At 36.3% G+C, this 12,866-nt stretch overlaps 1 protein-coding gene across 9 annotated transcripts in view; it reads right to left on the bottom strand.

Moving 5' to 3' along the window:
• LTBP1 (latent transforming growth factor beta binding protein 1) overlaps positions 1-12,866 on the bottom strand; it is a 179,312-nt gene that overhangs the window by 111,266 nt on the left and 55,180 nt on the right. For all 9 annotated transcript variants that reach the window (XM_030446778.1, XM_030446768.1, XM_030446769.1 and 6 more), the window contains exon 5: positions 5,731-5,898. In XM_030446778.1, coding sequence (XP_030302638.1) covers positions 5,731-5,898 — 168 coding nt within the window. The remainder of the gene's footprint in view (positions 1-5,730; positions 5,899-12,866) is intronic.

Raw genomic sequence — 12,866 nt, 5'->3', positions numbered from 1 at the left:
CTGTAAAGAAAAAAAAAAGTTTATCTGGCAGTAAAATGCATAAAACAATAAAGCCCAAGTGAGTGGAAATTTTAATTACTGCAGGAACAGCAGAAACAAAACTTTTACCAAATAAGGCTTCAAGGTAGCCCCTCTAGACAGAATAAAAAGATTTAACTGATAATACTAAGGGGATAGAAAGGCTTTTGGATAATAATTGCTTCAGAACGGGATGATAGTATAGCAAGTTCAAGAACAAAAAACCAAAGATATTTCAAAGAAGCACTTCACGCTTACCCACAGAGAACACACGAGTAAAAGAAGAGCAGCCTGATCTTGAGCTATGCAGTTTTTCCAGAAATAAAATCCTCGTAAATTAGGATGTCTGATGGAACATAATCAAATTGAAAACAAAGCACTTAAAAAAACCACATTCTCCTCAATTATGTTACCGAAAGGAATTTAAAAATTCCTCCATGACATTAATTGACAATTCTTTTAAATCCTCCATTTGAGAAGCTCCATCTACATCTGCTAAGTCTCAGCTGAAGCCATGGGAATCGTGATTTGCTGGAGCACAAGTTACATAGATCTGACACGAGTCATCTACCCTGGCCCTGGCTGAAACCATTCACAAGGAGTGAACATCATAACAGAGAAGAAAGCATCTCTCCTAACGTGTTGCCATTCTAATAACTCTTACTAAACCCAGCACAGCAAACAAAAGAGATGAAAATAAAATGGGCAGGACACTGAACACTGTATACCTCACAAGTTGCCCAAAGTATCTTTAAATTATTGCAGATCTGAACAAATACTTCTGCAAGGTTTTAGTCTTCTAATCTGCTTTCCCAGGCATGCAAGTCTTTAGATAATCAATTTTGCCTGCTGATATTATTTACCAAATGGTATTAATAATCTTCCTCAAATTTCAGTCTTACAGTACCTTTTAAATGTAGTAGGATATGTGTCGTATGTATCACACAGAGCAAAAAACCTTATTTTTTGAGACCAAAAGTGCTTGAATAAAGAGCAACAAACTTTCTACAGCATTTTCAGGAATCCATTGTCATGTATACCTGAATAAAATTCAGAAATGCTATTAACTTTTTGTAAAATAGCTGCTTTACATTTTCACATTTCTGAAACATTATGCTTTCTAGACTCTTCTAGATATGAAATTCTGTTAGTATAATAATTACATAGTGAGTCTTTTTACTAAATTCCTTTTAAATAATCTATTTTAATATATATTGATCAAATTTTCTTTAATTTTCTTAATTTTAATTACTTTCAACAAAACCACAAATAAAACTTGAGCAAAATGTTTATGCTGCTTCCTGAAAATCTGTCTATACATAACTGGAAACTTCTGGACAACCTTAATTATTCAAAACTATTTGTATAGAGTCAATACACTAAAACAGGAATTTTTCTGAATACAAAATTTCAATAGGGAAAGTGCTAAAATTCAGTAGGCAATAGTTTGATCGTTATAGCAATAGGCTACAGGATACGCAGATCACCGTGGTCCCTTGTGAAAGTTTTACATTTATAACTAAATAAATCTATCTCACCCTTCAAAATATGAAGGGCCAAATAAATTTTTTTAGTTTGGACACCATGACACCACATCTCCAACTTAGCTCTGGTGGATCCTTATTACCATGTTATTATATAGCCAGAGACAAATTGGCCTTTTATAGATTAGAAGAAAGGGGGATGGATAAACATCTCATTCTCTGCTGGTCTCTCAGGAGGAACAGTTCACACAGACTGCAGACCACAACACACACATGACATCACCATCAACCTCACAACATTTCCCTGAAACGACCAGTGAAGCTGTAGGAGAATCATTTCATGTATCACTGAAATTCAACGTAACAAGTTCCTAAAAATCTGCCCTTTGATCAAGGGCAATCACAGAGCAAAATATTACCTAATCTTCAATAATGGCTTAAGTTAGCTACAGTTGCACCAGAAGAAAGGACAACTTTGATGGTTAGATGCAGAGTGATCAAAAGAAAAGGGAAGGGGAATGTTAAAAGAAGAGATACTGATGAGTGTTAAAGAGTGACATAAAGGGGAGTAGCAGAGCAATATTTCTATCACCACCTCTGCCACAACAGTCTCTGATGGTCTTGGGAAAAAATTCCTAAGCTCTTCCTGGCCTCCATCTGCAAAATGCTGCTATTCCCAAGTTTGACAAAGCTACAGGCAACTGCTCAGACACAAAATTTCTACAGAAAGATATCCACTTCTACTGAATAGCATGCAATGCTTTTAACTTCTCATTTATAACAGTTTGAATGAACCACTTCAAAGGAGAATGCAGGGCTGCAACTGAACAGCAAATGTAAACCTAAGCATTTCATGACTGCTTCCTTTACTAAGTTCTGACATTGCCTTACAATGAATGAGGCAGGGATCCTGTGGAAAAAAATAAAATGTAAATCTATAATTGAATACGTATGCACAATAGGGAATAAATATGAAAGAATATGAAGGACATTAACTTGGGCATTTCCTAATTCCTTACCGTTTCATTTTACAGTTACAAACTAGTCACTGCCCTCCCACTTCTTACAAAGAAAAAAATAATTTCAAAAATAGGTATTTTAGAATGTGGAATAATTTTGAGGAGAAAGAGGACATGTCACTGAGTAACTACGACAGTGAATGAGACAAAAACCTCGTATGTTATTCTATACACATCCTTTCCTATTCACATGTATTGATCCTGTTTCACAAGTCTCTGTGGATATGTCAGGACTGAAATACCATACAAACTGCACATGCATCAACCCAACGGAATGATGAGAATCATCTATTCAGCAGAAGTTTCCACTCAGGCTAAATGCTTTCTTTCCCCAAGCCAATGAAATGCTGGAAGTTGGTTAGTTTCACTATGCAATTTATCCTGTTCACACAATGCAAAACCCTCCGAAGTTTCACTAAAGCAGACTGGCAATCTAGGAGATCCTTCCTTTTAAATACTAAGCTTTCATTACCTGCAATTGAAATGCCAGAGCTCTTCATGAGAGCAGCCAAAATCTCAGCTACCTGAGAAGCTTCATTTCCCCAATCTCTTTATTGTAATGGGATTTTCTTTTTAATAGTTTGTCCACATCTAATAAAATTTTTGGGAAACAGGATTTGTTCCTTGCCTGGGCTAACTAGTAACAAGCTTCAGCTGAAATGACAAACTGAGCAAACTTTAAGAATCTGAAATAACCCATGGAAATACTTGAGTAGCTAACAAGCTAAAGCAGTTTCCTAATTTCTCCACTAACAATACATATCTGTAATTAGTAATAGGAGCTAGTTTTCAAATGGGGAATGTGAGTTTACCTACTCTGGCTTTAGAGAGAATGAGTGCTTACAAACAAAAAAACAACCAAACAAGAGAAACCAACCAAACCAAAACACTCCACACTGAAAAAGAACTGCCTGCTGTATATATTTTCTGACAGGACAATTCTGCTTCATGGTTGCACTTTTAAAATGTAAAATTATCAGAGTAAGAATTTTCCACGCATTCTAGATAAGTACTAAGTAAACAAGTTTTAAAAAGGAACTTAAAAGCAAAAAGCATAAGCAAAATATAATACAGATGTTAAAAGTATAACAAAAATAAATTCTCAGAAGACCTAAATTACTTCTGCTTTATGTATCCAGGAGACTCCTCTATCAGGACAAGCCGAAGCCAAGGAGAGAAAACAGTAGAACAGATATCAAAACTATTTCATCAGTATATATTTTAAAGCCTGTATCAAAAGCTTCTAAAGTTATGAACAGTGAAAGAACAGAGTCTACAGGTATAGAATCTCTCCTCTTTGACTATTAAGAATTTAAGTTCACTCAGCATTCTTATTATTAACTAGAGTCCTGAAGTGATAGTTTAGACCTCTTTCTTACTCATGTTCAATACAGATGACAGTACCTAAAGATCTACTGAACGCTTTTCGTCTTTTAAAAGTAATAGGGAAGAAAGACAGCTACAGGCAGGTTAAGAATCCCTATACATGTGTAGTGACTTGTTTTGATACCTTTTTAAACGTAACACTCCCCTATCTTTCCATCAAATAGTACTATGAGTTCCTTTTGTTGAATATTTCTAGCAGCCTATTGTACACAGTGCCTCATGAGCTGCATGGCCTGAGGCCAGGAAGGAAGGTGTGGAACACGTCTTCACAGGACGATTTCCACTCTCCAAGTTTCCAAGTATTTGACAGAAGGTCGTGTTACAGCACAGATTTACACAGCAGACAAATTACACGACTGCCTGTTCTCAGCATTTCATAATTTCAATTAAAAACTAGGTCAAATGAAAGGAGGGGGGAATAGCCTTGTCCTTTCTCAGTAGTCAGAAACTTAAACATAAAACTTACTTAGCTGTGGTTCTTGCCAAAACATTGGTGAAAATCTCTATTGACAGTAAACACCAGTTTAAAGTATTTGATTTACCATTCCTTTACAAAATCCTTTTTTTAATGCCTTAAAAAAACAAACCCAAGATGTGCTGTTTTGCTCTACTAAAACAGCTTTTATTGTAATTAAAACAAAAATGCACATATCAAGGAATGAGTTATTTACTTCAAGAAGTTTCACCCATAGTGTGATAGTCCAGAAGGAGTGCTAAGAGAGGGAACTGCTCTTTGTATCGTCTGTCTGGAGGAAAAGAATAATTTGGAATAGCTTTTCCTTCTCTCAGAGCCTGAAATAGAGTGCACTTTAAAAAGGGCAGTATTGGCCAGCCTCAGTGCTGCCTGACATTATGTTTATACTAGATGGAGACTAAAATTACAGTGTTCATATCTGGCATTCTTTGAGTATAAATTGGCATAATAATTAATTTTGGAAGCTTTTTTTAGAAAACGATACTATCATATTTCCAGAATGACAAGAAAATGCTTTTCAAGAGTAGTTAAGGATGTCATAATGTGAAACAACAAATTTTGAAGTGCTTAGGTATGCATCCAGATATCCATATTTCTCTCAGCTACAAGACTAATACTTGCACAGAAATTCTGACCGACATGCAGTGTACAGTTAAAATATGCTAATCATTATCCTAGACAGCTTTCAGGGGAAACTGTTTCAACAATCAAACAGCTGTAGGATTTAGACAGGCATAGGGCTGATACTCTTACTGAGCAAGCAGAAAGAATAAACAATAACAGTGAAATAACTGGCTTCGATAACGTAAATCCACTTAACATTATTTCAGTGTCTAAAAATTACAAACATTAAATTTGATTTATTCTTAGTTGCAAGAACAAGTTTTAAGCTGATGTATTTTTAAAGGCACTGCAGTTTTAAGGAACTCCTGAACAATTTTTTAAAGACAAATTCCCTGTGTTATCTAGATTTTATGTGCATTTGATACCTGTTCAACAAGGAAAAATAGGAAACAGAATTTTTTGTGGAATCTGACATTTTCTCTATTTACCAACACCAACTACGAGGGGTGAATTTTACCAAAAGTCTCAGCCTAGTATGTTGTAGCCCTGTAGCTGAAAATTCAGATGAAAAATATGGGACTTTTTCTCTATGACACAAAAGGAACTTTTGGGAACATTTCCGAAGGATACCAGAAAGCTTTTCTAACATACAATGGTTCCTACTCAGCACAGCCCTCCAAACAAAGACTAACAGATGCACAACTGGTATTAATAACAAAACATCTCCTCCCTCTCTTAGGCAAGAAAGGACAGCTAAGGACAAACATAGTTTCAGGGTACTTACCTACTCGGAAGTTAGTGGCTGTCAGAGTGTCAGCAGCGTGTCCGTTTTCACTAATGAGGGTGGTGGTATTTCCCTTCTCACAGTTGTTCTGACAGTTGCCTTTGGTACAAGTCACTTTACAGATGCTGGGTGTAAAGACCACCTTGATGCGACCAGTGTGATTTCCCACTGTCAGTGGAGGCAATGAAAAAAAGAAAAATAAACAGATCACTTTGATATCCATTGATTTCCTTCAAAAAAATTTTGGGGAAAAAAAACCCAATAAAACCAATAACAACAACAACAACAGGAGAGAGAGAGGAAAAAAAAAAAAAAAAAGAGGGGGAGAAAAAGGCGACAGGTCTACAGGAGGAGGGCAGTCTGCAATGCTCTCTCTCATAGATCTCCAGTGGTGTCTCTGAAACAGGAGTAGGAAGCTTAGCAAACAGAACTCCGGGATCCGCTCCAAAACCACATTTAAAGTCAAGTCACTGGAGTGGGATTAGTAATCACAATGCTGCACTTTATTCACAGGCAGACAAAGAGCAATACCAAGGGCATGACAGCTTAAATAGCCAACCCTGACAGGCAGATGTAATGTAAAGAGGCTGGCTGTGTACCTAGGGGTGAATAAACTCTTCTGTCCTCCTGCATACTTTTCCTGTTTCTGCACTTATTAAGTCACTATTTGTAGCTCGACCCCTGGAAATGTTTTAGGCATGCGGCATGTCTGAAAACATCTGTCTCAAATCTCCTGGCACCCCAGCCCGAAGTGGTCAAACCTTGTGACGCAGCTGCCTGGACCTATTTTTTCACAGTTTTTTTGGCATTATTTTTCCACGAGGATTTACATATTATAGACTGAGCTCTGCTGTCAGCCTTTGATTAAGTAATAAATAGCTCAGACAGAGAAAAAGGGGAGTAATGTATCAATACTTGAAATACTGCTTCTGAGCTCAGAGATAAAAGATGGTTATATTCTCTTTTTTCCTTACAATTATTTAAAAAAAACATAATGAAGACTGAGCCAACATGAATTTTAAATTAAGATCATTAGAAGAGCTTCTCATTATAGAATTTAATTTAGGAACAGATGCACTTGACAAAAAAAATTAAATGCTCATTAGTAAAATCAGGGGAAAAAATTTCTGTTCACAATTAACAAGAAAACAGTTTTTTCTCTGCACACTTACTAATAAATTCAGAATGCTCTTATAAATGTATCACAACATCTATATGGCAACTATTAATAAATACTGATATCAAACTTACCAATCTCAAGAAATGATGCCAGACAGAAGAATCTCCTTGTTTCTCACATCATAAAAATAAAAAAGTTGGTGGCTATTTATCTAACCTAGTTTATGAAATACCCTCTGGACAAACTTGTTTTTTAAAATCAAAGAGAACAACAAAAATCATCCCACTTTAAAAGAATGTAAAACTGCCTTAATTGTGTCTCTTTATAAACAAATTAAAACAACCCTGCCAATTGTTTTGTCTACAGTAAAGATGTTGCTCTATTTGAATAGCATCTGTGGTACAGATGCTCCCACCTTATTCTCCCTATACAATAGTTAGAAAAAGCCCAGACAGCCCAGACAGATACAGGAAAACACCATTTCAATTAAAGGCTACTATTATGATTTCAATTGGTTTAAGATACCCAGAATACTTGGATGCTAAACAATTCTTACAAAAATTAATACACCTTTCCGAGTGAATAGACATGTGGCTTATGAACTGCTGAGGCTCAAACACTTGAGCTTTCTTATTGTTAAACACAGCTTCACAAGCAATATAGCCACCTTTGTGTTCCATTTGTATAATTTTTTTTTTCCCTAGAAAAGCCAAATCCATTTTATATTTTCAGATATTTCAGTAACATTTTTCCTTTAGGATGTGATCTAATTAAAAAAACATGGTTAGTTGAGTCACAAAAATCAGTCCTGCCTACCCCGTAAAAACCAGAATTGGAGGACATACACAAGTTTTCCAACTTAGCTAAAAAAAAAAAAAAAAATTCAGTTTGGTTTTACCAGTATAATTGGAACAATTCTCCTTCATAGTATTCTGTACTACATTGTTAAATCTTGAGCTGTAGCAAAATTTGGACAAAATGTTTAAAAAATCCCAATATTTTAAATTTAATTTTCATCAAGTAGCTCAGATTTTACCAACATAAGTCTGCCTCTTACTCCTTTTGGGTACAAAAATGTAATCTTGGGAGTAACATCACAGGAAGAAAAGTTGAACAGTACCTTGAAAAACATAGGCCAGTATATATAGAGGTAAAGAGTATCCATGAAGGAATATTTAAATGCAGCTTTTTAGGGAAATAAATAGTCTGGGAAAACAGTGTGATATAAGCCCAAGCCCCCACAAATGTTCAAATCATTAGTCAGCAATGCTTTTGATAGAAAATTAATTCAGTTCTCACAGATATTCCTGTTGCAAAGAGACAGAAATAAAACAGCTTCATATTTGTTTAACATGGGAAGATTTTGTCCATCTTTCTCAGATTTATGAAAACTATGAAACTTATTTTGTTCACTTTGCCTTACAGGCCACAGCTTTTAAGTTCCACAATTCTGGAGACATCTAGGAAGGATAAAAGCTAATGATGGCCTCTGAGCTGAAAATTAAGCAGTGTATGAGGAAGTCACTCAAGAGACAGGCATTACCTTAATCCTTCTCTGTAGCTGTACCTACAGAAACAGTACTATCCTCACACATCCAAAGACCTTAAGAGTAAGCATAATACATGCAGATTTAAATTGAAAACAGAACACAAACCCTTCCTTTCCCAAAAGGAAGCTTTTGGCAGAAACTCTGTTACAAAGTTAGACTCTTGGACTTCCTTGAATCCTCTCCCTTTGTTCTATTCTGCAGTTGTTTTTCGGTTTGGTTTTGGTTGTGTTTTTCCCCTCTTTTCCAAGGAGCGGATGATATAATTCTAAATGAGAAACTATATCCTTCAATACCTCTTAGCTGGCTCTACAATATTAATGTCAAAAGCCACAGTTTCAAGATAAAAAACTTATTACTGCTATAGCCTTGGCATCTCTTGGTTTTTGGTTAGGTCATATTAAAGGAGGAGAGTGCATTTTCAAGGTAGCATACAGGCTGTTTTCTTCTTTAAACTCCAGAAGCTTTACTGATGATGCCACTACAACATAGACATGACAACAGCCATTACAAGATCTGCAACTTAATTATCTCAAATTAATTTATGTAAAAAAATTAGGGAGCTATAGCACTGCAACATATTTGGAATATTTTTTACAATATATATGAGAAATATAAACTATTCAAAACCAATTTTAAACATAGGGAAATGAAACCTCACTCGGTTATTAAGTATAATGCCAAATCAAAGAAATACAAACTTGAGACCAAATAAATAAATGAGCCTCATGAAAGACAACAAAAGCAGAAGATACAGTCACCAAATAAATAGAAAAGCTACTGAAAAAAATGACAGAACTAGAGATAAACTGAGACTATTGTTTTAAAAAGGATAGGACAATTAGGATTAATAATCGTGGCTAAAGGTTCATCCGTGAGGCAGGCAGCAAATTCACTATGGGGAGGGCTCAGCCAACTGCACCATTATCTGGCCTCCTAGTCCAGGCTCACATAAACCTACAAACTCTTAGGTACATCTGTCAAAGGAGATCAGTGGAAGAATGTACCCATAATTTCCAAATATCAGTTAACTTTCGTGAGCCAAGTTCAAAAAAGAAAGATGCCTGGGTAAAGTGATGAGATTTTATTTGGAAGTTGGCACCACGTGTATGTGATTTTCTTTCCATCTCTGTAACTCACTATGATATAACATTATGAACATGGAAAGCTCCTGCTGTGATAAATTTATGATTTAACAACAACCGCAGGAGAAATGGAAAATGTAAGCAAAATGATTTCTTCATAGATTCTCTTCTTCCCCCACTCTTCACCAGGATAAACTGGTTTGGGGATTTTTTTTTCCTGCACCAGCAGAATGAGTGAAGACAAGGCAGGAAGCAGGTTTTAGATTCAAGTGGTCACGATGGTTCACATGGCCATGCCTGGGCAGAGTTGGATATGGGGAAGGATTCCTCTTCAATTTCCTGAGTCCCTTGGTCTGTAACATTACTCAGTTTTTGTTTCTTTCTAGAAGAACTTCTATAAACTTGTTTCTTGGTTTTATGGTGGCCTCACAGCTACAGCATTCTGCAAAGCTTTAACCAGACAGTATTCAATACATCTAGTGGATCTGAGATTTGTGGCATGTCCCTGTTTTGCAAGACAATGGGCCAGCAACACTAGTGAAAGCAGAACTGGTATTAAGAAATGACTACACAGTACTGTCTTATACGTCAAATGGGGCAAAGAAAATACTTCAATGCATTGGAAAAATATTACATTACTGTTCATATAACATTTTGGTGCTTCACAGTGATCTAATCAAAAGGATTCATAATAAAAATCACAAGCAGTGGCTTATACTGTGGATTCGGCTGATAGAGCTTACACATACCTCTCCCATAATCCTTGCATAAAACTTCTTTCTGACTCTACTTTTAAAGGGTTTATGGGCTTTTTTTTTTTTAACAATTTCACTTATGACAAATATACTGAGGCAAATCTCCTCAGGAAAGGAAAGTGAGCAAACTGTAGGCTTTCTATTAGTAACTCGAACGATATACACTACTCTCTTTTCGTAACACCTTACTTCTGCACTGAACCCAATAAGTTTTCATTAAAAAAAAGAAAAAAAAAAAAAAAGAAAAAGATATCAACACACACTAGATTCGCATACAGACCAGAGGTAGATCATCCCTAAATTTCAGATTACACAATGAAAGGAACACAGCCCTTGCGAGGCACAGGAAGGACTGAAAGAGACTCTTGAGAGATCACCTAATATCCCCTCTCTTCTTTTTCCCAACACAGGTAAAAAGCAGCATTACACAAAATGTTTCTCCTGCCTGTTCTCAAAACCCTGCTATGACAAAACTGTATTCTTCTTACAGATCTATTTCTAACATATTTCAAGGCTGCTACTGTGAACATCCCTATGATGCGTTTTCTCTGGACCAAAACCATCGAAACATTTTCAGTGTAACAGACCATATTTTGCAGACCTCATTGTTTCTTTTCTTTTGATACTACTCACTTTGTCCCCAACTTCCTTCAAATGTGCTGTCCAAAACCTGATAATATTGCAGCTGAAGTTTGATGAGCATTGGGAAGAGCAGCAGAATTACTAAATGCTTCTCTTGGTACAACTTATTTTTCTTCCCCAGCAGTGCATCAGAGCCAGTCTGCAGGCTAGGCCAAAGGGGCACAGATCTCCCAAAACCCTTTCCAATCTGTTGATACAGATGTCAGACCAGCGAAGCAAACGTGGAACATTCCTCACATGACCTTAGCAGGAATGAACTCAGCCCTTACTCTGATCTGAGCATGGGAGTAAAGCCTTCTGCATTCAAACCTCACCCATCTGCAAGCAAGGCATAATATGAGTCTTATTCTTTCTCTAACAGCCACATGCACAAACAAGTCAGAAAACTCGATGAATTGGAAAAGGCAAGACAGCTGCTGGGTAATTTCATTTCTGGCTTCAAAATACAATGCCTGTCTTCCAGGCAGGCCAGTCCAAATTTGCCCTTTCCAGAAACTTTGTTACATTCTGCTTGTACACCTCACAGGTCCTGGTTCTCTTTTTGTTATTGAGAAAAATACAAGAAAAAGCATTAAAACAAAAAATAAGACAACCCACCTTAATTTAATCCAAGATACCTAAAATAAAGACTTTTTTTTCTTTAATATTCTAGGAGAGGCAAGTAACCCACTCTTCAGTTCTCTTAATCTTGCTTTAAGACAGAGATGAAGGCAAACTGTCTATCATTTCAATTTATTTTCTATAGCAAAACTTGCTCTATTCAATTAGGATTTCTTCACTAATTTTGCAGATTCTGACAAACTCTGCTGTCTACAACATGGGCTTATAGTGGTTTCTTTTATATGGATGGCTGTCATTAAAAGTATCAAAGAAGCACATATGGGCACAAGTGCCAAGACTATTTAGAAAGACAGTAATAATTGCATTTACAAGCCCCCCAAGAATCCTTTGCTGATAAACTCTTAGTGACAGCTTTTTTTTTCTTTTTTTTATCCTATGAAAGTGCATAATGCACAAATTACACCAATTTGAAACAAGGGATCTCTGTCAACAGGTTTTATGAATCACCTCTTGTCTTCCTTGTCATTTTTACCACTACAAAGATTCTCCAGATGCAGTCTTCAGGCAATAAACATTCTATCTTGAACCACAGCCATTTTCCATGTTTAAAGCAATTTTTAAAAAATCTAATCAATAGCTGGTAATAAGAAATATAACTACATATAACTACCATTTACATAGTTTAGGATGCCCTAGAAAAAGGTATCAAGCCAAATCTATTAATAAACTGTTAATGTCTGACCAACAACCTCATTTCTATTAAATTGACTTTAGTAGGGTATATTTTAATCTGTTTGTTTTAAAGCTATTATGTGCAGACTAGATCCACAAATGGACATGATGCCAAAAAGCTTAAATTTTAGCCTTGACTTATACCACTAATCAGTCCTAGTTCTCTTGTACAAGGGATCAGAGAAGTGAATTGCGTGGAGCAAGCAGCCCAACCAGTACACTGGACAGGAATGTGCCCAACCCATTAAACAGGAAACACTGAGGCTGAAGACATCAGTATGCTTGGTTCAAATTCTTTCAGGGCTCAGAGACATTTAATTGAGGAACTGTGTGATTCTTCACTATGGCTGTGTTCCAGACCCCACACCGACTACACTATAGCATCCCTTAGGGAGCTTAATCCTGCAGGAGTGTTTACCCTCACTCTCTAAGTATAAAAAGGCAGACAAGTGCTTCAGCTGTAGGTCCAGGTAGGAAGTAAGCAAAATATTAGCTCCCATTTAAGTCACCCAGATTCTACGGCACCTAAAGCACATTTGGACCCAAAAGGCATTCACTTGAGGGATAAGAAAATAAAAGCCAAAAAGCCACATTCAAACACAGACAACTGTCTTCACATCTAAGACAGAAAATCATTTTACACAATGGTCATCTCAGCTGTAAATGAACCAGCAGGAACTTCACAGCCCCCCAC

Source organism: Calypte anna, chromosome 3 (assembly GCF_003957555.1).
Source record: "Calypte anna isolate BGI_N300 chromosome 3, bCalAnn1_v1.p, whole genome shotgun sequence".
Taxonomy (NCBI): domain Eukaryota; kingdom Metazoa; phylum Chordata; class Aves; order Apodiformes; family Trochilidae; genus Calypte; species Calypte anna.
This window is presented reverse-complemented; position numbering and strand designations above follow the sequence as displayed.